Source organism: Sebastes fasciatus, chromosome 4 (genome assembly GCF_043250625.1).
Source record: "Sebastes fasciatus isolate fSebFas1 chromosome 4, fSebFas1.pri, whole genome shotgun sequence".
Taxonomy (NCBI): Eukaryota; Metazoa; Chordata; class Actinopteri; order Perciformes; family Sebastidae; genus Sebastes; species Sebastes fasciatus.
Genome location: NC_133798.1, coordinates 34,059,157 through 34,086,575, shown reverse-complemented (window position 1 = coordinate 34,086,575; position 27,419 = coordinate 34,059,157). Strand labels below are relative to the sequence as shown.

At 41.4% G+C, this 27,419-nt stretch overlaps 1 protein-coding gene across 19 annotated transcripts in view; it reads left to right on the top strand.

Moving 5' to 3' along the window:
* The window catches only part of LOC141766710 (pleckstrin homology domain-containing family A member 7-like), a 187,322-nt gene that overhangs the window by 51,775 nt on the left and 108,128 nt on the right, over nt 1-27,419 (top strand). Inside the window, exon 1 of one of the 19 annotated variants that reach the window (XM_074633791.1) lies at nt 3,776-3,997. The exons of the other annotated variants lie outside the window; for them this stretch is intronic. Within the exon in view, the coding sequence (XP_074489892.1) occupies nt 3,942-3,997 (56 nt within the window). The 5' untranslated portion in view covers nt 3,776-3,941. Of the gene's footprint in view, nt 1-3,775; nt 3,998-27,419 lie in introns of those variants that run through there. 19 annotated transcript variants of the gene reach the window in all.

The window sequence follows — 27,419 nt, the reverse complement described above, 5'->3', positions numbered from 1 at the left end:
GTACCACACTGGTTCCTACACCTGTATAAACCGTACACAGTCGTTTCAATTCAACTTCCAACTCATAATTGGATTAACGTAAGAGCTGCCCTTTAACCTTTCTCAAATATTTAGATGGCGAAGTGTGTGTTTCTGACGGCCCCACTAATCTCTAAACGTGGACTGAATAATGTGTGTGACAAATGAAACCTGGCAAGAAAATCTATTGCGGTGGCGTCCTTTTCTCCTCATCTTTAGTTTAGCTAATTAAATACATTTGCGTAAAAAAAGGATTCCTTGCTGGTGAAGAACTAAAGATGAGCTTTTAGTGTTTAAACTTCATCCGAAGCCAAAGCAGAGATAACTGTGATGGGTAATAACTGTAAAGGGAAGGACACCGTAATGGTATAAGAGGGTTTATAATGTGAGCGAGTAGCAAAGAGACGTCTGCGTATGTTCAGAGGCAAAAAACTTAATTGACTCTTAGGAAGAAAATGTCCCTGGCAGTTCATAAAATGTCTTGTGAAGGTAAAATTGATGCCTCTGATAATTTGGAGGACTCGTTTTAACATTTCAGTCTCTTCACATTTTGCCTCAGTGAAATAATGTTACTAAGAGGAACTTTTAACTGGTTATGATTTAATACTGATGCCTCTATATGACCGACATAAATAAACGAGAAGATCAGCGAGAAGATTCTATATGGTTATTCTTAAGGCTTGACATCGGTGCCACCTTGTCGGATTCTCCACGAAATCAGACAAAATTATGCAGGTTCATAAGAAACTCCTTCAGCGGCAACCAGCCCACCACGCTGCTGGAGACCCAGGCCGTATTGCTGGGCCCGCTGGAGGTAAAGGAGGCACCAGAACCAGGACTGAGCGGAGCAGACTGTCAGACCCTGCTGCAGTAAAATTAGAGGTTTTCTAAAGGGGCCCTGGTGTTTGGAAACACTACTGCTTTTGTCCACAGGGACCGCCAAAAACAACACAAAATTAAAGTTCCTCTTGCAGCTTTACCATTTGAATGTAACTGCGCTTTATTATTGCAGTACTGAAGTGTGCACAGTACAGTATAGTGATTGAAAGACAGTATTTGACTTGAGATATTCTTGTGTTTTGGGCAAGAAGAATGGCATAGTTATTAATAAGAGAGCAACTGAATACATAGCCTGAAGCAAGATAAATGTTGGCACCACTCAGCCAGTCATTAGAGAGTGTGCCAACTTCACATTACCAGCCTGCATAAACTGAAAGGGTTGGAGTATAGATTATTGTGGGACAAAGGAAGAGGGAAATTACCCTGCATGCAGCTTCTATTAGTACCGAGAACGGAGATAAAACTAATTTAAGATTCTAAAATCAACCAGAAATCTGATTATATGTGTCCTAAAGTTGATTAACCAACCTGGTACATGCACACTTGAATGCGTCTTGTGTTTGTTTTTATATTAAAACAGAGAATTGCACAGGAAATGTGGAAAGAGAATGGCCCAGTACGGTACCAGCTTCTGACCCAGCATCTTATCTTGGGACTCTCCAGGAGAATCTGTCATTCAGTCTCTGCAGCTTTTCCTCTCCTCCCACTGAGTGTTGACACCCGGCTGCGGCTGGATGTTTGATGCGTCTGACACTTTGACAAAATGAATTCCCTACAAGTCACTCTCAGGGAGGGCGCCCTTATGTCATAAAGTGTCGGGCTGTCACGGCAGCAGACTTGGATGAGGATTGCATCAACACTAAAGAGAGAGAGCGAGAAAGAGAGAGAGAGAGAGAACTGTCATGGCTGTGGTTTCTTCGACATTGTGGTTTGTCGGTGGCATAGATGGTGGGTTAACTGTTGATGTCAGTTTTCACTATAGAAACCACATGGAAAGCAATTATCCTGGTTTGTTATGTGAACAGGAAAACAAAAGTTGATAAACCAACTCCAGAACACATTATAAGAAGATACTGCTCAGACAGAGGTATGTTCTATCGAAGGTAACAATTATTGTTTGTCTTTTATTGGATTCATAACAGGAGGATATGATTGTGCTGTTTTTAGTGATGAAAGACTAGTCTGTCGACAGAACAACTTTGATAAAACAAGTAATTTATCAAGCAAAAATGGCAAACATTTAATGTTTCCACTTTCACAAATGTGAGTTTGTTTTATTTAATTGTAAATTGCACATATTTCGAACTGTTTGTGAGACAAAACGAGCACATTCAAGTCATCTTGGGCTCTGGGAATGAGAACAAAAACAACTTAAAACTCATTTATTTAATACAAAATATATAAAAGTCAATCAATAATGAAAATGTTAGTTATAGCTCCAATCATGTTATCGTTTTACAAAAAATTGTCATCTAAAGTAGTTGAAACAGTGGATATTGATTTTTTAAATGTGATTTTTTCATACATTAGTCAAATATACATTATCAGAAATATTATCAACATAATTATATGACCATATTACTGACTACGTTTACATGCACAAAATATTCCCTCTTTTGCCCTTATTCTGAAAAAGACAATATTCCTACTAAGCTGTTTACATGCAGCCGTGCATACTCCGATTAACGTAACCGGTGACGTACGTGTTCAACCGTGCAAACACAGCCTCCCTCTTTCATTCCTTCAACCTCCTTCTTGAAAAGGTCGGAGTTGTGATATTTGCACATATCCAAAACCTGTTGAAATCCAAGTCAAGAAATATCCAAGGCATGCATCTCTGCAAACTGTCGGCTAATTGGTTTGTGTGCAACGCACAGCGCTGGCCGTTGACGGGCAAGAGGCCGTGTGGCCGTAAAAACCCGGTTGAGGCGCATATTCTGAATGAGCTGTATACATGTCAAACAAATGCTCCTAAAACCTGAATAATATCAGCATATCCCACAAGTCTTTATCAGAAAATGCTCCATTCGTAATAAGATCTAATTCAGAATATGCAAACGGAATATGCTGTTTACATGACCCGTATCAAATTCAGAATATAATAGTGGAATATTAGTGTGCATGTTAATGTAGTGACTGATGCAATGCAGAGATTTTAATCAGTATATTGTCAGATTGTGAATTTACACAATGCAGATTTATATTAGTTTCACAATGTGGATAGTTCAGCAGCCTCTCAGTCTGAAAATTCATTTTTGCAAAATCAGAATGGTGTTATAGTTTCATGGCATCATGTTGTTATTGTTGGATTGAAAAGCTTGCGTCGCCAGATTGTCAACATTTCAGTGACAGCATTGTTTTTATGTAAGTCAAAGGGCCATAGAACTGTCTCAGCCTATAGGGGAACAATGCAAACTCAAATTTCAGAATAAAAAGACATTGCTGATTTGTTTGTAATGTCAGCAACGTCCCTGAACTCTTTATCCAGATTAACTCATCTCAGTATCTACAGTATATTCTGCTTGGCCAGGATGGTAAATTAGTATGATGTCCACCACCCAACAAGCTCATTTTACATTTTACACACTCACAGTGTCCAAATGTCACCCTTCTTATAATTCTAGACGCGTCCTTGTCTCAACCTGCTTAATTCACGAGAAGTGGGAGGAAATAAAAACAAGCAAAGTTGTTTTCTCTGTGTAGCGGGGACACGGGAGAGTTCACTGAAAGTTGAGGCTAAATCCAGCCTAGAAAGCCGTTGGTGGTGAGCGTAATCTGTGTTTTTAAACGTTGGTTCCATCAGATATAGTTAGTGTGTGTGTGTGTGCTGTGGCAGTGAGAGTGAGAGGATCAAGGCTGAGAGGATAGAAGGATAGCTGTGTGAACATGAGCAGTTTGAATTACAGCGAGATGAGAAGATACCTCTACCATCCCGTAAAATTGCTGCTAAAATCTCACTGGATATGGGTTCATTAGAGTCAAACAGTGCGGAGACCGGACAGCAGCCTAGAGCGCCTCTCGAAGGGTGCTGACTTCAAAGACTTCACCTCTGTTGATTCTGGCTGAATCGGAGACGAGACGAGATGCTGAGCACTTGTTGGGGAAGTGTGGGTTTCTGTACCGGCCTCGGCCTCCGAAGGTAGGAGAGAATCAGAGCCACTTATGTTGTCAAGAGCAATATGAGTACGTCAGGATGTTGTCCTTGTCTCAGTGAATGTGTTGTGTTATGAGCATACAGTAACAGTAGTCTGGATTGTTGAACAACAGTGCTATATAGACAACATTCACTGCTGGAAATTAGTTCTTCTGCCTTTATGGCACACAATTATGTAAAAGAAATGTTAGCAGTAACAATAAAAGGTGAGCAGAGGAACAGCCTTGAATGAGGACAGTGGGCGTATCGTGGAAAGGTCGAAGACAGACACATTTGTTAAAGGACCAGTGTGTAGCATTATGAGGATCTATTGGCAGAAATGGAATATAATATTAATAAGTATGTTTTCTTTAGTGTATAATAACCTGAGAACAAGAATCGTTGTGTTTTCGTTACCTTAGAATGAGCCGTTTATATCTACATCAAAGAGTATAGAAGCAAAGAGATGAAACTCCGGTGTTTTTTTTGACAACAGGCGCTGCCGCCAATTTGGATTGAAAACACCTATTATATTTGTAATGCCATTTTGGTGGAATATAACAATAGAATAGACATGTTTTTTGATTATTTTTGTACGCCACTTTTTAAGTGGACGTTTTACTGGCGTCCGGTCGTTGGTTTCAGTCCAAAATGGCGGAAGCTTAGCTTTCAGTTGGTTGCAATCTGCAACCTCACTGCTAGATATTCCCACACATATCATTTCATCCATTCACGGCTCTATAACTGTGTATTCTGTAGGAAATGACGCATTGCAGCCTTATATTATATTTTGATCAAAAGTGTAATTTCCACTGGGAACGGGGTGTGCATGTCCTATTTTTGTCCCCATCAGTTGTACAGTTTCAGTTAGATTCACTCACTTAAATCTCTTCAACGATATCCTCTTACTGTCCAGCTGTCAAAATCCAGATGAAAGAAGAAGAGGTGATAAAAATGAAGATATGCCCATCTGAGTTATCTTCGATTGTTATATCCCTGTGACGACGTAGTTGGGGGTATATAGCGCGCCGCGTGTCCGTCCTCATTTCCGGAGAAGAACTCGCAAACTATTTCACTTAGGAACTTCAAATTTGGTATGATGGTTAACAGTGTGGTGTAGTCGTGCCTTTTGGGGGTTAGAACTCAAGGCTGCCCAACATTTTTGATAATAACAAGCTAGATTGTGCTCAATAGAATAATGCCATTAGTTCCAAAAGGGCAAAACCTTTAGCCTACTTTAGTAGGGGTCAAGCAGTGAGCGGGGGTCTTGTTATGTGTGCTTTGACCTGAAAATACCGCAAACTCCTCAGCACCTTTTCTTGTATAAAACAATAAATAAAAAACATATATTTTTACAAAATTCTACAAAATTGTTTTTAGTGAAGATGCACGTACAATGTTTGTATAGTAAGTACTGTATGAGATCTCTATCAACAAAAACTAAATGTGATTGTATGTACGTTAGTGTATTTATAACACAGCAATTTACACTGCATTTCTAATTTCATCAATTTGGAAAGCCTGATATGACAAATTTCATAATAATGCGTTGTCTTCTAGATTGATATTAATATGTAAAATGTTGGGAATAGCATTCACATGGTTTCGTTATTTTATCTTTTTTAAAAAGGACTTCTGATTTTCATGTATAGCTAAGATGTACTGTATAACCATATCACCCTAAAAGGTGATATGTCAGTGTGTCCACTGCCCCGAAGTGGCCAAAAAATCAGTTATTGCAAATTTGAAAGAACAATTTAAGGGATCCTAAAAAGAAGAAATAAGAAAAATAAATATTGATCGATGTACTTGTTTTTTTTTTTATTCTCAAATGATACTTCTGGCATCATCCTCACAAATCCTGTATCAGTCTGGCTTTAGTGTGTATTAGGGATGCACTGATCCCACGCTTTATCTCCTGATACTGATCCCAATAACTGTCACGATTTGGGCAAATACTGAGTTCCAATCTGAATTTTTTTTTCTTTTTCTAAATTTAAAATATTTTGTATTGCATTGTGTGAAACTCAATTGGGTAATGTGTTGGCGATAACATGAGGCTGTAACTGCACATAACTTAACGTCAATATATCTTTTAAAACTTTGGGAATTTTATTTATTTTGCTCAAGCAGGTTTATGAATTGTTGTTGTTTTTATAACATCCCTGACTGAGTCATCATGTCTGGGCGACACCTGAAACTTTTAATAAGGTCATAAATGGCACCGATGCTGATCCAGTGTATTTAATTGGTATATTTGTTTTCGCTATTTATAACGGTCTGTAGAGTCATTCTGATTTCTGAGTCTGGATGCACATTTATCGTGTCCAAAGGCCATTAGGTTGGAGGACAGGAGCTTTCCTATTTATTTATATACGTCATTATGATATAACGGAGTACTTCCTCATATCAGGATGATAATGTGTTGATGCACTCAGGGGAAATTAGATGAAATTGTGTTGGTTCTTTCTATTGTAATTATCTTATTAAACAGTGAGTGCTGTTTGCAGACACCGTCAATGTGGATTGAGTCTACAGAGTCTGCAGCAGGTTTTAAGTAGCAGCTTTATCGGTGATGTGGGCTGCGGAAGAAGAAACAAGCCCCTTACTTCCATTCCAGAGCTGGATGTGTAGGATTTTGATATCAGCCTGCTCCCCGTTCTCCATCTGTCTGTCACTGAAACCCTTTGAGCTCTGCCAGTCTCTCAGGTCTCACATTACGCCCCAGCTGGCTCAGTCCGTGTGGGCAGCACAGCTCTAATCCCTGTCTAATCTGAGACAGCTTTGTGTGTAATCAATGCATCCACTGTACATGTATGAGGAGGAGGGGCTGTGCATGGAAAAAACACACAGATACAGGTTACACACTATATGGTTCCCATCAAAACCCAGAGACAGATGGGTATTGTCTTGCTGGACATGCATATAGACATTTGAAACCCCAGTCCAGGACTGGTGTAGAGCATAGTTTATACCCAACTGTTGGATCTTTTTGGTTTGGATCACAAAGATAAACTCACCTACTGCCTGACGTGATCACATTTCTTTAGTTCACTGAGATGATTTGAAAGTTGTGTAAGCTATGTAACCCTCTAGCCTCAGTTTTGGACGAGTCAGGGATGGCGTGTAAGATTCCGCTCGTCACATGTATGTGTCTTTTAAAAAAAACTTTTTTTAGGGTAGTTTTTAGGTCTATTTACGCTATAAAATTACTTGGTTAGGTTTATGCAACAAAACAACCAAGGTACGGCAACAAAAGTAGGTGGTTAGACTTAGGAAAAGATTGTGGTTTGGGTGAAAAAAACAGTTGTTACGTAACTGCCGTTAGTTAAGTATGCGTGTTGCGTAACAAAACTACAGTAAAATAAGTCAACGTTGACTTGATTTCACACGAACAGCGGTCTCCTGGGTGAGAGTCCTGTGTTTGTTTAACCCAAGCGTCGGTCAATTTACGCTCGTTACATGCATACAGTCTTTTCAAAATAAATGTCCATCTTCAAAGGAAACAACTTTTTTAAGTTTAGTCAACAAAACTACTCAGTTAGGTTTAGGAAAAGACTGTGGTTTGGCTTAAAATAGCTCTGGAAGTGGCGTTACTTAAGTACGTAACTTACGTGTTGCACTAGTTTTTGTAGATATAGCTACGAACTGTCTATTTTGGAAGGCTTTGGAGACCCTACAAAACCATTACTCACATAGTAATAGTAACTTTTTATGTGTGACTTTGTGAAGCCTAGTAGAGTATGTTTGGCACGGCAGCGAGGCGTTAAGTGCAGAAACTATCTGCTGCGGAGGAAAACAGTTAAGTAGGACAAATGGGACAACCCAAACACATTTCCATGGCATGTATTTCACTTCCCACATTGGCAACTCCAAACAAGAAGAAACTCTGTCTGGCGTCGGTCTCAGTGGACTCAGCGAGGGAAGCGTGGGCCGGAGCAGAACTAGAGTGATTCTCCTCAGTGTCAGTGGGTAGACTGAATTCCACCTCCTAATGAGGCATAAAGTGTTATTGTATACCTGTGTTTGGCCGCAGAGGTCCAAACTTTTAATATTTCAGCAGCAGTTGCTCCTATAAATACATCCAGGCAATTGTATCCGGTAAATTAAAATAGGAGCACATGTGCAACTTGAGATTCAAAGCAGGGATGGATATTATTTTCTCTGCCGGCTGTGTTCTGAAACGTTTTAGTTTATAGGCACATTTGCATCTTGGGTAATAAATGCTGCTGCAGATCTGCGTGTCCCTCGTGGGGGAGGAAGTGTTCACGTCTTTGAAGCCAACTTTTCAGCGAAGTGATAAATGTTGCCGTGGCGGCCAGACCCAGCGATGCAAATCTAACTCTGATGAAAGTATGATTTTCTGAGTTAGTTTTCATTTGGAGATTTTATGGAAGCATGGCTTTAACTTTTGACTCTAACTTTTTTTATTTGGGGTTTTATCCTTCCTTGTCTGCATTAATATGTTGGTTCTTATTTGGGTTGTAATATATAATTCACCACTGCTTTGTTTTCTGAGACCAAGCCAGCCGAGTGGGGCTTATGTTTGTTCATTACGTCTTGTTGGCTTGAGGCTAGTTTTATTTTAAATTCCAGCCCAGCTGACTATAGACTATTGACTTAAATACCCTAAATGTTACCAGAGTGACTCTTAATGTGATTTTCATGGATAACACATGTTATTTGCATACACATAAGACTTCATAAAATCCAGATGATGGAAAGAAATAGGAAAAATGTGAGGAGAGGTCAAGAAGCCACAGGTTTATACGATAGACTTCCCCTCAACATAAGGAGAAAAACAAACAATGACAAAATACGGGAAAAAAAGAAAACTAAGCTAGCATAATTTAGAAAAATACAAAAAAAACAAAACAGGGCTGTCCTTGACCAAAGAAATTCTACGACGACTACCATACAATTATGTCGACTAACCGATTAGGTGATTTAATCGACAGATCTGTAAAACTGAGTTTCTCCACAAAGTATCACACAAAAGCACCACTTTAAATCTTGTATGTGAGATGTGAGATGAGAGATGTGCTCATAAGTTTCTTGCAAATAAGTCATTCTTGAAAAAAGCGATAAAAAAGGACTGATTAATCAACTAAGAGGGGGCAGCTCTGCAAAAATAAATGACAACAAAAAGCAAGGCAAGGCAAGGCAAGGCAGCTTTATTTGTATAGCACATTTCAACAACAGGGCAATTCAAAGTGCTTTACAGAAACATTCAAGAACATTGCGACAAAATGCAAAAGAACATTAAGAAATAATTAAAAACATTAAAACATTAAGGATTAGAAAATAAGAACAAGGTAAAAATAAAAGCTAGGATAGAAGCTAAAATTGCATAAAACTCAAAAGAGTAAAAGTTATAGTGCAGTGTCAGAATAAAAGGCACCCGCAAACAGGAAAGTTTTAAGCTTTGCGCTACTAAAAGGGCAGCTTTCCTCCTTTCAGTTTTCAACACGCTACTAAAAGGGCAGCTTTCCTCCTTCCAGTTTTCGTTACTAAAAGGGCAGCTTTCCTCCTTTTCAGTTTTCGTTACTAAAAGGGCAGCTTCCTCCCCTCAGTTTTCACTAAAAGGGCAGCTTTCCTCCTTTCAGTCTTTACCAAAAGGGCAGCTTCCTCCCCCTAGTTTTCACTAAAAGGGCAGCTTTCCTCCTTTTAGTCTTTACCAAAAGGGCAGCTTCCTCCCCTCAGTTTTTACTAAAAGGGCAGCTTTCCTCCTTTTCAGTTTTCGTTACTAAAAGGGCAGCTTCCTCCCCTCAGTTTTCACTAAAAGGGCAGCTTTCCTCCTTTCAGTCTTTACCAAAAGGGCAGCTTCCTCCCCCTAGTTTTCACTAAAAGGGCAGCTTTCCTCCTTTTAGTCTTTACCAAAAGGGCAGCTTCCTCCCCTCAGTTTTTACTAAAAGGGCAGCTTTCCTCCTTTTAGTCTTTACCAAAAGGGCAGCTTCCTCCCCCTATTTTTCAAACTCTAACGTCCCAGACGTTACTAACAACTAGCGCTCCAAGCGCACTACTCTAGTGCTCCAAGCGCAGCGTTCCAAACGCTTTTCTAACTAAAAGGGCAGCTTTCCTCCTTCCAGTTTTTACTAAAAGGGCAGCTTTCCTCCTTCCAATTTTTACTAAAAGGGCAGCTTTCCTCTTTTTAGCTTTTACCAAAAAGGCAGCTTTCCTCCTCTTAGTTTCACCAAAAGGGCAGCTTTCCTCTTTTTAGGTTTTACTAAAAAGGCAGCTTTCCTCCTTTTAGCTCTACCAAAAGGGGCAGCTTTCCTCTTTTTAGCTTTTACCAAAAAGGCAGCTTTCCTCCTTTCTAGTTTTCAACAAAACATCCAGTTTTTACTAAAAGGGCAGCTTTCCTCTTTTTAGCTTTTACCAAAAAGGCAGCTTTCCTCCTCTTAGTTTCACCAAAAGGGCAGCTTTCCTCTTTTTAGCTTTTACTAAAAAGGCAGCTTTCCTCCTTTTAGCTTTACCAAAAGGGCAGCTTTCCTCTTTTTAGCTTTTACTAAAAAGGCAGCTTTCCTCCTTTCTAGTTTTACCAAAAGGGCAGCTTTCCTCTTTTTAGCTTTTACCAAAAAGGCAGCTTTCCTCCTTTCTAGTTTTCAACAAAACATTAAAACATTAAAGATTAGAAAATAAAAACAAGCTAAAAATAAAAGCTAGGATAGAAGCTAAAATTGCATAAAACTCAAAAGAGTAAAAGTTATAGTGCAGTGTCAGAATAAAAGGCACCCGCAAACAGGAAAGTTTTAAGCTTTGTTTTAAAAGAAGTGAGAGTTGGAGCGGTCCTGCAGGTTTCTGGGAGCTTGTTCCAGATATTTGGTGCATAAAAACTGAACGCTGCTTCTGCATGTTTAGTTCTGACTCTGGGGACACTAAGCAGACCTGATCCAGATGACCTGAGAGGTCTGGATGGTTCATAACACAGCAGAAGATCAGAAATGTATTTTGGCCCTAAACCATTTAGTGCTTTGTAAACCAGCAGCAGTACCTTGAAATCAATTCTCTGAGAGACAGGCAGCCAGTGTAGAGACTTCAGAACTGGACTGATGTGATCCACTTTCTTGGTCTTAGTGAGGACTCTAGCAGCAGCGTTCTGAATCAGCTGCAGCTGTCTGATCGATTTTTTAGGAAGACCGGTAAAGACGCCGTTACAGTAGTCAAGTCGGCTGAAGATAAATGCATGGACTAGTTTTTCCAAATCCTGCTGAGACATCAGTCCTCTAATTCTTCTTATATTCTTCAGGTGATAGAAGGCTGTCTTTGTAATTGTCTTAATATGGCTGTTAGAGCTCAGGTCTGAGTCCATGACTACACCAAGGTTTCTGGCATGGTCTGAGCTTTTTAACATCACAGATTGTAGGTGAGCACTAACCTTTAATCTTTCTTTTTTGGCTCCAAAAACTACGACCTCATGTCGACTAACCGATTAGGTGATTTAATCGACAGATCTGTAAAACTGAGTTTCTCCACAAAGTATCACACAAAAGCACCACTTTAAATCTTGTATGTGAGATGTGAGATGAGAGATGTGCTCATAAGTTTCTTGCAAATAAGTCATTCTTGAAAAAAGCGATAAAAAAGGACTGATTAATCAACTAAGAGGGGGCAGCTCTGCAAAAATAAATGACAACAAAAAGCACACAAATAAGCAGAAAAACGAACCAATTAATAGACAACAATTCAATAAAAACAAATAAATACATGAAAAACAAACAAAACAAAACAAAAGAAGAGAAAAGAAATATGTCATGAATGATACACAGAGCCCACAAGCAGTGAATCCGGCCTTACTCACTATCCTACAATTGTTGAGTCATTTCTTGAGATTTATTTCCTATTCTGTTGCTTCCTCCTCCGCCTTCCTCTTTCCTCCCACTGTGATTCACAAGATTGTTAGGAGAGTAATGCTGGCCTTGCTCGACACGGGCTGCACAGCACACAAGCACGTCAGCAGCACAACAGCAACAGCTGCGAGTCCTTCGCCGGTGTCGGAGTTCAGAAACGTGTCGACAGAGCTCACAGCCCAATATTCAACCAAGGGGCTGGAGGTGAAAATAGATGCTTTGGTTTGCAGTTGCGTATGGAAAAAATGGGTGAAGCATGGGTTAAGCTTGAGTAGTGACAGGTGGAGACATGGAAGCGTATTTTATTTATCCATCTGACAGACTCCTAATGGACAGAAAAATGTGTCCGAAATGTTTCCAGTGTTTCTTGTAGTACGTTTGTGTTTAGGAAGATCAACGGAGTCCAGCGGGTTCAGGCTCAGAACTGGAGTTGTGCTGCTACGGTCATCCAGAAACAATTAACAATATGGGTCTCTATTTATGTTTATGCAGGGATCAAATTATACAATATTTGTCTTGTCTCACCAATCATGGTGATGTAGCCTTTATATGTGATCAGTTGGGTGGCACCAATGAACATTAATGTATGTAATCCAGGTGGCAACCTCCGTTTCTGAAAAGTGAAGCCAATGCTGAAGTGCCTTAAACTTGTATTCTTTCTAACAGCGACTCCTCTGGTTGCAAAAATAAGTCTGATTGCATGGAAGTCTATGAGAAAATGAGCCTACTTCTCACTTGTTTGTCACCTCAGCGAACATTGTAAACATGAGTTTATGGTCTCAATCGCTAGTTTCAAGTCTTCTTCAATACAGCATGATGTTCATTTAGTAAATTATGGTCCCATTTAGAGTCAAACAGACCATAAAGCAGGGGATGCTTTAGGGCGGGGCTACCTTGTGATCGCTACCACGGTGTTGTCTGGTCTGGGAGTTGTCCGTGTTTTCGTCTTACAACTTTAACCCTGTGTGTTTTCAGTTCATGAAAGTTAATTGTAACGTTTTGGTCGCCTAAAAGTCTCTTATTCAGTGATGTTGTACTTAACTCCACCCTCTTGAGTCACTTCTGGTTGCAAAAAAACAAGATGGCGACGGCCAAAAAGGTGAACTCGAGGTTTCAAAACGGCAGTCTCTAAATGACGTCACGGATTGGTGACTTCGTCCACTTCTTATATACAGTCTATGCTTTAATCACATTTTTGATGAATGTGAATGAACCTGGACCTTTTCATCCTCACTTGGCATTAAGGTGGGCTGTCTTTTCTCATCCCCTACACATTTTTTGTTGGGAAGACACTGTGCGTCTTTATAAATCTGATACGTTTTGTTAACTCACACTACACGTTGCAATCAGCTTTTCTGCACGACAGAACCTGCAACTTTTATGTTCACATTGATCAATTGAGCGGCCACGGTATGGGTTTTTCCGTACAGCGTGTGCCTGGCTTAAGCTGCTGCTGCATCACTCCATCACGGCTGCTGACATATAGCATTTAATCCACTCAAGCATCCACCTTAACATTCAAATTTCTCTCAAAGGGGTTGTGAGTTATTATTGCCACTCTACGCAGGTTTAACTTTATGCTGTGGGGAAACGTTAACTGTATATACTCTGTATTCACACAACTGTTCCCAGAGAGCTAAATGTCTTCTTATGTTCAAGGGCCAAGGTGTGTATTTGATTTGTTCATGCTCAGAGATGTGTTTTCTTGCTGTGTCAGATCAGGGTGCAGTTTGGTGTCGCCGCGCGGCATTTAGACGCTCAACTGAATCAATAAGATGCTCGTCAGTCGGCCTCGTGTGGGAAACGTCTGTGTGTTTGTGTGGGCTTGGTCGTGTCTCTCTCCTTCCTTGTGACTGTGCTGTTTTTATCTCCGTCTCGCTCATCGTCTCTCTCTACCACTCTGTCATGGCATCTTAAGCTGTACAATCTATGCATCTCTTTCACAGTTATCTGAATCTGGTAAAACTCATGAATCAAACACTCTCGCTGAAGATATATTTGAATAAATGCGAATGAGGAAATCTGAGCAGATTGCTCCATCGTCCTTCTGTTTCTTCATCATCTCTCTGTCGGAGATGCTGCTGGTCTCAATCAGAGGACACAGACCTTGGTCTGTTTCTATCATGTCATTGGTCCTAACATGCAACAGACCTGTTAGATCTCAGTCGAAGCTCTGGGAACATCATTGTTAATAAATCATTTTCTCTTTCATCTACTTTTTCAGAGCAGATTTCTAACCCTCATTAGTGTCATTCCACCAGAAACTCAGTTATACAGTACAGTTTACACTTGAAGATGGGAAACAGTGCAGCTTTGTAGTCACATAAACATTTGAATGTTGCACTTTAATGGAACCTGCTCACTTGTTGACATTACAATCAGTGAAAGGTGTGGGTCTCATGTTTTGGGATGTGACGGTGAGGAAATCTTATGTAATTTCTCGGTCTGTCAACTCTCTCTAGTCCCGTATGTGTGAAATGTGACATCTGCTACTCTGAGATGAGACACTTTCACTTTCAGTTTGTATCATCGGTCGTCCGACTATCTATTGATAACATGCCGCTGATACGCCAAAATTAACTAAATGGGTTTTATCTCTGTTAAAAAAGCAAAACGACGGTGGGGGCGCCGGGCAAGTAATGTACTTGGTGAGTGTCCAACCACTGTGTAATATCGACTATCTGGCAATCAGAAAATCCAATGGCCTGAGATTCAGTGATGATTTTGACCACAGTAACTTATTCAGATATCTTCCGCCACACTTTCATAATGAACCGAAAATATATTTACACTCCTCAACCGTTGGGATCCGTGCAGTCTGCCCGGGGGATTCAATTCGGCGAGTCAGGGATGGCCGCTCGTTGTGGAAGGATCCTCTTGTGGGACGTCTCTCCGGTGAGGGTGCCGTCGTGGTAGCAACATTATTGTAATGATGAATAATATCGACCTTGTTGTGTCTTCATATTGACAGAATAAGAAACCAACAAGATAAGAAGATAGATTTGTGGTCTTTTTATTTACTTATAGCCTAATAACATTGGACACTGTCCACACACCGTTAAATATGCACTTCTGTTACGTCATGTAAACAAACCACGTACCTATCAGCTGTGAGGTCAAGATCAGACTGGAGACGTAACCACTTAAAAGATGGGTAGTACTTGCTCTCTTCCAATGTTTGCTTTTTTTAAACCGGAAACACAGGTTTTATTCTGTGTATACCTTATTTAGGTGTTGGTTGTGAAAATAAGGATAACTCCTCATTTCAACTTAACCAATCAGCCTTTCCTCGTCCATTGCGGCGCTTTCAAAGCGAGCGACAAGAATAAATGGAAACAGGGCGTCAGACAATTGCAATCAAACTGATTTGTTGTCCCTGATGCTTACTTGCGTTGCATTCTGTTTGGAGGGTGTAACATGTAGGCTACACACATCCCAATACATTAGACCTCTCTGCAATATACACATAACATTCCCTCTAGATTATGTTTGTGAACCCCCTAACCTTAAAATTCAAACTGCGCCTATGACTCAACTGTAAAGAATTCTTACTGTATTAGTAGTATTAGTAGTACAAGTATTTCTGCGTTTATTTGACAGTGATAGTAGAGAGGTCAAAGAGAAATGAAGGGAGAGAGATGTGGGATGACAGACATCAACAAACATCCTCGCGTAGACCTGAACTGGGGTCACTGCGATTAGTCAGCATCTTAATATAAAGCTCCAGGCCAACAGGATGCCCCAAAATGACAACTATTTTGTATAACTATACATTATAAACTGTGTGTTTCAGTTGGTGTTAAACCTTTTATCAACAACTCTCGTTCTGTTTTAGAAACCGTATTTCCAGTATTCCATTTACATGTACTCCATTTTCTTTCTCTCCTGCCAGTTTTGATTCAACACCCATTGATACTCACACACACACACACACACCTTCACACATTCTTACACACACACACACACACACACACAAAATCCCTTCCCCTCTGTGAGACGGGGCCCGTCAGGACGCCGTGAAGTGTTTTGAATGTGAATGCAGCGTAGACTTGTCTTCCATTAGCATGCCAGGCTGTCAGTCTCCGTGCCGAGTCCCTCGCTGTCCGGCTGAAAGCTGCTCTCCTGTCGTCCACACACACACACACACACACACACACACACACACACACACACACACACACACACACACACACACACACACACAAACACACATACACACACACACACACACACACACACACACACACACACACTTCCAGAAGAGGTGTTGCTTGCAGTAAACACTCTAATCTCCTTCTTTTGCAAAATCCCACCGCTATTTGGCAATAAAATGGACGAGAGTGGGGGCTTATTTAAGCCGTCTGGACGTTGCCATAGCAACAAAATGTCCCGAAGCAGTCTCTTGAGGGCTGGGGTGGGTGGGGGGGGAGTTTGCCTCTTCCTTGTGGCATCGCCAGTAGCAACAGAGGTGGACGCCACTCGGTCTGCTGTCTCTGATTGGTTGTGATGGACATCTCTATTATAGCACCGTCCCTCCGCCCCACCCTCCCAAAATAACGCCACAATCAAGACAGAATGGCTCATCAGGGCTGAAGAATCCCAATCTTGCTTCTTGATGGAGCCGCAATTAACTGTCAGGGCCGTTTTATGACCCGGCTGTCTGTCTGGGGGAGCGTCGCGGTGGGAGGCGAGGAGGGATGAGGCGGCAGCTGCTGCTACGAGGGGACATGAGCTGGGATGAAGATGAAATAGATGGCAGCCGTTTGTCCAAGATGTAATCTTAAATTCAGACAAACTGTTTTTTTGTAAAAGCAGGAGGGGAAAAAAAAAGTGTACTCAGACCCGGGCAATGAGAAAGAGACAAAACGGACTTTAAAGTAGAGAGTGGGAAGAAATGGAGAGAAGATACAAAGACAAAAAGAGTTGGAGAGAGCATAAGTGGTATAACTTCAGTTTCTAATAGAGAGGAGACGGGAGGTATGAAAGGACAGGAAAGGTCACGGCTGCGAGGTTGTGTGTAGCTGAGCTTGCCAAGCCGAGCCGGAAGCTCTATAAATAGTCCTATACATGTACTTTTCAGGGGCACAAAGGTTGATTTTCCTGGAATCAATGAAAATATGATCACTTCAAAGAGAAGGGCAGCAGCAGTGACTCATGTGGCTCATGAGACTTAATTAATGTGGTTTTTACAGTGAACACAAGTTTCTATTTCAAGCTCAGAACCACAGAGCCTTGGTAATACTTTTTACTTAAAAAAAAGGTATGTGATTTCTTTGTAGCTTTTTAATATTGTTTTTTATTGGCAGGCAGAAGACAAATACTTTAGCTCACGCCTGTTTTTTTTTTTTTTTTTAGTTATTTTTTTGGAGAGATTTTTCAAGCATTTTATTGATAGAACAGTGGATAGAGTGTTGGAAAGGGGGAGAGAGAGAGGAATGACATACGGAAAGGACCACAGGCCGGATTCGAACCCTGGTCCACCGCTGCTAGGACACAGCCTTGGCAATACATGGGCGCTCGCTCTACCGACTGAGCTAACCAGCCGCCCCAGCTCATGCCTGTTTTGACAATTATGCATCTCAACAAAATCAAGTGCTTAAAGGAAAGAACCAAAATAAACAAACCAACAACAACAAAGAACATCCAGGTTCAGATCAATTTCCATTAGATTAATCATCAAGACAGCCATCTCCATTATCTGAGGGAATCTTTTACTTTACTTTTCCTTTACACTTTGATCAGTTGGATCACAAATAAAATGCAGTACCTGTGAGGGTTTCTGGACAATATTTGTCATTGTTTGTTGTTGTTAATTGATTTCCAGTAATACATATAAACATACATTTGCATAAAGCAGCATATTTGTCCATTCCCATGTTGATAAGAGTGTTAAATATTTGGCAAATCTCCCTTTAAAGAATATTTTGAAAAAATAAAAAAAACGTGCAATTAATTTGGGATTAATCGCGACTAAATAATTGAATTGATTGACGGCTCTAAAAAAACTCAGTAAATTTCCATATGAAAATATATTGGGTTCCTTCCCCATATGCCATATTTTGCAGGCATCAATTGCTGGAACCAAACAGAACTATGTACAGCACAAAAAAAGTGTATTTGGAATTACGGATATTAAATTAATTTATACTTCTCAGCATTATTGTAATACAATGTCAGTTTGACAGCTAGAGATCACATGGAGTCTGGTCAGTGATCGGTTGTGTCGTGTTGTTCACCAAGTATAATGTTTTCAGCTAGTGTAGTGCAGCATAAAATATCTAATATAGCGATCTTAACTCAAGGTCTTGCTCTGGAGCTTTCCACCCTGTTATGCATTCTTCACCAGCAGATAAACTTCGCTCAGATGTTCAATCTTTCTATGATTCTTGGCAGCTCCAGGACCTCTCGTCCATGTTGACTTAAAAGTTGAGCTTGCACTTTATTCGTTCTGTTTCCAAGATCAAGAACGGACTGTCTTTCTATTCACACTTATGGAAGTCAAAACACAACTTAAGTTTCAATATCTGTTATTCATAAGTGAAAATTTCGGAAAACTAATCCCAACGCATTTCTCCTTGGGATACTCTCATCTGTTGAGCTTTATTAAAACGACTTGCAAAGTAAAAACCACTGAATATTTTTTAATATGTTTACTTTTATATCTCTATTTTTCTTTTCTCTTTGTTTATCCTATTATAAATATTTTAATCTCCGTGTTGAATTATTCATTTATTTACTATTTAATCTTACTTTGTCGGATTTAATTGCACTGACTCTTCTCACCATACACGTCTCACTGGGAGGATCATTTGTGGGATTCAGTCCGGTTTATCTACCGCTCCAGTTATGTTTTCTGCCGTTATATTTTTTGTTGTCGTCGGCATATTTGCGTTGAGCTCCGCCGGTCCCGCTCTGTTTACTCTTAGCCCTCGTGTTTGTGTGAACAGAGGAATTGTTTCATGTCCACACGCTGTCAGGACAGACAGGATAAGAGATGGTGGAAGTAGATACTGTACTGCTACCTGTCGCTCTGTCAGCGGGATTGATGGCTCCGATTCAGTCCTTAACAAGCTCTTAGTTGTGGTTCAGCACTCCGGAGGGATCAAAGTAAACTGAAACTGCTCTTCAGTTTTAATGATGGTAGTGTTTTAAATAAAATACTTCACTATATCAATTATTCTATATCTCTTCTCTTCCTTGTCCTCACATCCTGTACTCTGCCAGCATTAAATATGCTCGTCAAAAGAATTAAAAGGATTAAAGAGTAGTCCGTGCTCACGCTTGTCCCAGCCTTAAAATAATTAGCTGTAAGAACATTATCCCATAGCCTTATTAAATACGTGTTTAGATCCATTAAAAGAAATGCATATAGACGGCATTACCTTGAGATATTCTGCCTCCATTTATAAATATGTATATGATATACTATAATATAATATAATAAATCAACCTTGGTGTTAAAGGCTGCAGGATATTGCAGAAAATAGATTTTTTTATTTATCATCAGTCTGCCCACTATATCTAAACAACTGTTGGATGGATTGCCATGAAATTGTGTGCAAACATTCATGATTCACAGATGATGCATCATACTGAGTTTGGTGATCCTCTGACATTTCCTTTAGCGCCACCAGCAGGTCAAAGTTTTCACTTATCCAGTGAAATAGCTCAACATCCACTTGGTGAATTGGCACTAAATTTCGTACATACATTGATGATTCCCAGACGATGTGTCCAAATGTCTTTGGTGATCTGACTTGTTGACTTGTTGATGTTGATATTAGTGGTTTTGAGTGACAAAAACACCGACACATCTCTGACAGTATGATAATAATGCACTTTGCGTGCCTAGTCCGATAGTCTGTAGATTATGTAGCCTGTAGATAAGATACACAGTACCGACAGGATACAGTAAAGCACAGAGGCCGTTTCCATGCTGCAAAGCAGACAAACGCTCACGTCTGCCTGTCTATCCACCTGAGGAGCGCAGTGAGACCCTGCGGATCCCAGCGGGATGTCAGTTGAGTAGGCGGTCCTTAATGTGGCTCAGGACACATTTGCGTAAACACTGCTAAAAGAATGTGATCATATGTGACCCAGACCAACTCTAAATGTGGTCCGTGCGATCGCACCTGTACTTAGAGCTGTCCTCTTGTGATCCGATCACTCAGGACGCATGTTAGTACCAGGTCTGAACAGGGCTATAGGCTGCATACACACCAAATCTGGCGTTGTGGCAAAAACCCCAGTCCTACTATTCATTTGAATGTGGCTCGTGCATTTCGGGTGCGGCGGTGGGGACCGCAGGGGATGCCAAAAAAGAAAAAAACACACCAGCCTGTGGCGAAAAGTTAAAATCAAATAAACTTTTGGAGAAACGCACCCAACGTCACATTGCGGTGGCCAATCATGCAACCGGCGATCCAGAGCTGTACAACCCAGCCCTGAGGGAGTACTAACGTTGTACAGTCACTCGACATTAATGGGCCATTTAAGTGACACTCCCACACAACCCTGCACCGGGGCACATGATTATCTTCTGTGTCGTGTGAGTTGGACTTGTTTGTCTTAAGCATTGATTCTCTGTAAGTTTTAGTTTAATTAAATTTTATTGCAAGCATTACCGTGTTCAAGTACCCTTCAACAAATCCCTGAATCCCAGCCCGCTGCAGCAGAGCTCCTCTGTAGGTGTCCAAACAAAAAGAGAATTTGCCAACAGGGATCAATAAAGTATCACATTATGTTATTAACCCTGAACACCGTAGGCAGAAAATCCTGACGCTTTGAGGCTCGGAACAACTGCTTGAGTTACACATTTTTACTCCACTTTACCTCTTGATGTTGACCCCCGCCCACGTAGCCCTACTGTACCTCCGCTAAAGAGCAGCCGGCAGATGGGATGCCTTGTTGCTATGCTGATTCTGTCCTACATTCTTGTCCTCTACAACTTTACAACCATCGTTCTCGTCCAGTAACTGATTGTCTGCAAAACAATGAGGCCAAATTGAGAGAATGTTTGGCTAATACATAAGTAGTTATAATTATAAAATCCACTTTTGCAACACATTCTGAACCCCCTAAATAGCATCTCAAAATCCTCCCTCTCTCAAGCAGCTTCTCAATTTGCTCGCAATGAATCTTATTTGCTGCGAAGGCACAAACTGCGGGTGTGAGGGCTAATTTTGAGTCAGCGCAGGCACTTCCGTAATGAGCCTGAGCATTATTCACTCCTCTACATGCTCCTCTGAATCACAGGGCTCCATTCCGCTGCCATTCCTGTTTATGCTAATGCAAATATTTTCATTATCTCTGCAATAAGACGTTTAACAGGCACTCTGCTCCTCAGCCTGCTGAAGAGCGGCTATAATTAGAGTCAGCCAGGCGGTGAGGCGGGGGGGCCTGAACGTCACAGCTGATTTGAATGTGGACAAGTGTCGAACAAGCAGCGATCTGATTTCCACAGAGCTGTCAGGAAATGCTCCTGCATGTGGTCTGGATAATTAGAACGGGGTTTATTCTCACAAGTACAATGGATGTTGAAGAATGAGACCTTGTGACTGCGATGCAAGCGAACTCACTATGTACATAGTAACATAAATGCATACCGTATCGTTGTAAATGTCACCCTGCTGGCATTTTACCCAGCTTTAGTGTTGCAGCCACATTTCTGAATGTGGTGTTTTTATGTAAATCTTTAAGACTTGAGAGCTGCAGTAGTCCTAAAAAATCTAATTCGTCATAAACACATTGGTTGTATAGATATTAAGTGAATGCAATAATAATGCATTAACTCAAATTCAATTTAATGGCACTAATTTCTTTAAAGCATTAATGCGACTTGCGATTTTGAGGTTGTAGCTCAGTTGTAGAGCTAGAGAGAAGATACTGGCATCATGTGAAACTAGAAAAAACCTATTGAATCCATTGGTACCAATCATGTCATACTAGTTTGTCGGGAAAGAGGCTAAATAACGCTCCAAACCTACGCTAAATTTTAGCAAGGAAAAACTGGCATGGCCATTTTCAAAGGGGTCCCTTGACCTCTGACCTCCAGATATGTGAATGAAAATGGGTTCTATGGGTACCCACGAGTCTCCCCTTTACAGACATGCCCACTTTATGATAATCACATGCAGTTTGGGGCAAGTCATAGTCAAGTCAGCACACTGACACACTGACAGCTGTTGTTGCCTGTTGGGCTGCAGTTTGCCATGTTATGATTTGAGCATATTGTTTTATGCTAAATGCAGTACCTGTGAGGGTTTCTGGACAATATTTGTCATTGTTTTGTGTTGGTAATTGCTTGAAAAATTGCTTGAAAAATCTCCCTTTTAAGGCACATTTTGTACAGATAAAAGATATGCGTTTAATTTGTGATTAATTACGGGGTCAGTGTTTCAAGACGATTGGATGGTTTGTCGACATCGCCGCATTTTACCGCATTTGACTACATTAACGTGGTCGAAATCATCACTGAAACTCAGGCCATTGGATTTTCTGATTGCCCAGATAGTCTATATGAAGAGAAAAAATAAATAACAAGTAGCTGAATCTTCGTATTGAGCAGACAAATCCAAGTCAAATCAAAAAATTCTCATTCGGTTACAGCCCTACTGTTCTGTACGAATCACAGTACATTAGGGCTTTGAGCTAAATGCTAACACGCTTGCAGTGACAATGTTAATAAGATGATATTTAGCAAGAATAATGTTTACCATATTCATCATCTTAGCGCATTAGCATGCTGGCATTTGCTAATTAGCACTAAACACAAACTACAGCTGAGCTGAACGGGGATGTCAGTTTGCAGGTGGTGCATAAACAAATGAACAAATTTCAACCTAATGATGATGCTGCTGTAGATGAATCACACAAGTTATTACAATTCATCCCGAGGGGAACATGAATTTCTGCACCACATATCACGGCAGTCTATCCAACAGTTTGTCTACACCGTTGTTCACTGCAGCCATCTTTAGGGCTCTCAATCAGTGCTGAGGACGTTAGAAACACATCTGTTCACCTTGAAAACACAACATGATTAAATGCAGAGTTTGTAAAATGAGATTCAGCGGGAGAAAACTGGTTTAAGCTAAACTGAATTTGACCGAGACGTATTGAGACATTTGTAGCTCGAACAAAACACCCGAGAGCTGTAACTCTGTAAGTCTGAGAGCCGCAGTAAATAACCAAAATGAAAAGCACTGCGACCTTAAATGCACCGTGATATTTAGAACTTTGAAGATATTTTTTCTAAAACCAGCCGTCTGCGACCGCGAGGTGAAAATTAAACTGGCTTGTTAACATTTCTCATTTAAAGTAATGAACACTGCTCGCTCCGAGCTTGTTCACCCATCGCAGGTTGAGAGGTTTTTAATAATGAATGATAATCTTACAAATCCATTTTGGGGGACGCCGGAGGAAAAATGGAAACATTGTTTTTTCCACATATTTATTAGAACATTCAAACTGTCCTTCAGTTTTATTATTTCAAACTCTGCTAACTTGATGGTTTTTCTTCAGCTGCTCTAAATTCATCTACATGATCTAGTGGGCAGTTAATCACTCGAACAATTAAGCATACTATCACAGCACATAACGAATAGCATCGCTATAAAAACATGAACCTCCCTTCATAAAGCGCCAGGGCTTGTTTTGTCTCCACGTGATGCGTTGGAGTTGTGGTGCTGTTGAGGGAGCCTGCTGGGCTTCTCTGGCAGCAGCTCTGTGAAGTCTTTACCTTTTTGTCGACTGTCAACACAGGGAAGGATATATTGGTGAAGTGTTTATGTTGTGAGACAGGTGCTACTATTACAACAACAACACGGGGGGTGAGAGCTGCTCACTGGAGACGAGTGTTTTTCTACCGATTTGACTTTGGCTGTTGCCAAGTTTATAGATCCCCGACTATCATCACTGTCAGTACTAAAAGGTTTGCATGCATTTAACTTTATTATCGTGGAGTAATAAGTAGTATTATGAAGTTTTTAAGAAATGTATGAGTTTCCATCCTGCCTGTTTGATTTGAAGTCAACGGACTTATTGTTATCCAAATCTTTATTATTCTTCAGATTCCGTACGTTTTTTTGGTCGTCTGCTGCTTCTGCGTACCTTCAGCTACAGAAACCATTCAAATATCACAATGTTCAGCTCTTTAAGGACACGTGTGCACTTATACTCTTATACTTTTTAAAGGAACGATGTGAAACTATTAGAGGGACCCATAGGCAGAAATGGAATATAATATTAATAAGTATCTCATCTTTAGTGTATAATCACCTGAAAATAAAAATACTTTTCGGTCCTCTTAACGGAGCTGCCATGCTGCTCCGCCATGTTTCTACTGTAGCCCAGAACAGACAAACCAAACACTGTGTTAACTTTTCCTTCTTGGGCCGGAGTCGATAACATTACACGCTCCAGAGTTAACCTCAGCCACCGTGAAACAAGACACAGGAAACCTCTGATGGTCTTGAGGAGCTACATTATTTATTTCTGCACAAACGGCAACTTCCACTGAACATTCACTTGATATTCTCAGAGCTAAACTCACTCTGTCTTCTGCTCCACTAGCTCACTTGCTCGCTCACACATTCGCCGCCACTCTCATTCACCATTCACGATTTTCGTGTCGGCCCACGGGAGAGGTTTCACCACTAGATGTCGCTAAATCCCACACACTGTTCCTTTAAATTATGAAGCTTTTTCCATATTTCTTTTACAATGTAAGTCAGTGGGAGACATCTTCAAATCCTCTCAAACCAACTCCCCTTCGAAATGCTTCCACATACTTTGAGCTACAGATGTCATTTAAACACTGAAGTTGTGTCACATAATACAGTAATTGTTTGCGAGCAATCTCATTTTGAATTTATGAAAAATAAGGAATGTAAAATTAGTTTGCTTGATAGTGTATGTTGATCTCATCAATTATCACTACTGTGAGAGGAATCATATTTCATTTAGTATTGTACTGTAGTAGCATTATTGCCTAATATTGAATGATTGCCCTAAAAAAATAACTCATTTTCAAGATTTATGCCCCTAATATGCTGCGTTGACACGGTCACTCTGATTTCCAGCCGTATCGTGAGACCTCTAGACTTGTAATTTTTCTTTTTCATCCCATACACATAATAATTGCTTCCAGCAGCAGTATCGTTCTTAGTTCTCAGTGTATCAGTATCAGTTATCAGTAGCTGCAGTGGAACTGGCATTAGTTGGGTTAATTCACTTACGTGTGGCTTGTCAACAGTAATCATGTGGTCATATCTAAATACTTTGTCATCCAGTAGTACATTGCTGTTTGGTAGATGGCACTGGTGGGCGAGCGGAGCGTATGTCTGTCTGGGCCGTGGCGTGGCAGCAGGGTCTCCGTGCCAGTGATGTCAGTGATGCTCGTGTCTGCCACAGTTATTACTGGCACCGTGTCGTTCTCCGTCTGCCAGCAGCGCTGAGCGACCGGCCTGGCTCTGTCGGTCCCCTCCTCATCCCCTCTGTGCTGCTGCTGCTCGAGGTTATTTTACTGGGTTGCAGCAGTGAAACCAGAGATGGTGTTGGGTGGGGGTGGGGAGGGGGGAGCTGCCTGGTAACATAAAAGCGCTGTGATGTAATGAGCAAAATGATGCTACGTGCATCAGCTCCTAAGGCGTTGAGGTCATACGCCGGGTTGTAGCAGTGCCAGTTTACCTATACCTGAACAATGAACAGTAGGTGTGACGGAGTAGCCGTCACTGACTGTGGGCAGCGCACACACATCACCTCAGGCCACACACACCAACATTTCTCCGCTGCGCCGCAGACACACACACACACACACACGCCAAACATTTCTCCGCTCCCTTCCTGATTCACTCCGTAGTTAAACACATCGCGACATATCCCTCTCCCCTAAACTGTTTATCAGTAGTGCGACCAAAGGTGCACACTTGGTTGTTCTGCTGTTTCCTATACGCATACATTACACAAACATTATTTTCACTCGCCAGTTGCTGAAACGCTGCCTGTCCATCCTGCCATGTCCCATTCATGGGATTGACGAGCAAACAGGGCCGTAACAAATCCCCCCGTTATAAAGGGTGCCCTCGCGCGTTTTGAGAGCATGTGATCAGTTTAAATATGTTTAAACTTTGAAATTGTGATTATGTTGCAAATTAACTTGTTTTGGTTGGGGGGGGAATGTTTAGACAGAGATATATCATTTATATGTGGGATATGCCTGTGTTGAAGGGACTATGGAGATCAGTTATGATGAAAGATGATGTTAATTGTTATTTCTGTGTAAAGAATACGCCCAGGGGAGGGGCTATTGGTATAAAAGGGGGTCATCTTGGCCACCTGGGGGAGTCTGGTCTGGAAGTGTTGACAGAGAAGGTCACACTCAGACACTCAGGAAGGTAAAATATAGATTGTAGTTGGATTGTTTTTGCCTGTTCTGAAAGAACTCAAGGAGTTAGTAAGGAATTTGATTTCCGTACTATTTACTGTTTTGTACAAAGCTTATTTTCTATTTTGCACTTTTTGTAAATAGCCACAATGATTGCACTTTGGGAGGCCGGCAGAATAAAAAGGGGATGAATACAACGTTTTCCGACTACGCCAGTGTTTTTATGTTGCACGGAGTTTTTGACGTAGAACCCCGCGACATATGGTGTCAGAAGTGGGATGGCTAGTCGGAAGGACATAACCACACAGGAGCGCACAGGACTGCGTTCCCAAGGGCAAGGGCAGTCAGAGGAGGGCGCGGCCGCCAGCATGGACCCGGCTGGGGAGACGGATCATACTACGTCGTCCTCAGAGGAAGATGAGGAGGGGAGCAGGTACAGAGAAGATCTCATAGCACCTGCAGCTCCATCATCAACTGGGGGGCCAGGAGAAGAACTACTGACAATGATGAGAGAATTTATGACAGCACAAAATAGGAGGGAGGAGGGCCTGTTAGCAGAGATCCGAGGCCTGAGATACGCTGCTCCTACTCCAAGCACGGTGACAGCAAGCAGTCCAAGAATTGATCTGCCGACGCCAGTACCCCAGCGTGGGCAATGGCAGGCACCAACAGAGACGTTCTCTCCTATAGCAGCAGCTATAGACTATAACAGCAGCCCTGAGCATCCAAGACCAGGGTGGAGACATTACAACGAGCCCAAATTATCCCCGTTTCAGATGGGGGAGGATATTGAGAACTATTTGTTACGTTTTGAGCGTATTGCCAAAACATGGAGATGGCCGGAGAATGAGTGGGCATGCAGACTCGTTCCACTGCTGTCGGGGAAGGCATTGGAGGCCTACACCATGATGGATGAGGAGAGGGCCCACTGCTACAACGACCTGAAGGGAGCACTGTTGACCAAGTTTGACATCTCTCCAGAGACGTATCGGCAGCGGTTCCGGTCCACAGTGGTGCCACCTGGTGAAACCCCCACAGAGACCTACCACCGCCTGAAGGGTCTCTATCGACGCTGGATTCGGCCAGAGCAGCACACCACGGAGGAGGTCGGTGAGGCCATTATCCTGGAGCAGCTACTCCGGATACTCCCCCCTGAAGTGAGGACCTGGGTGAAGGAGCATGAACCAGAGGG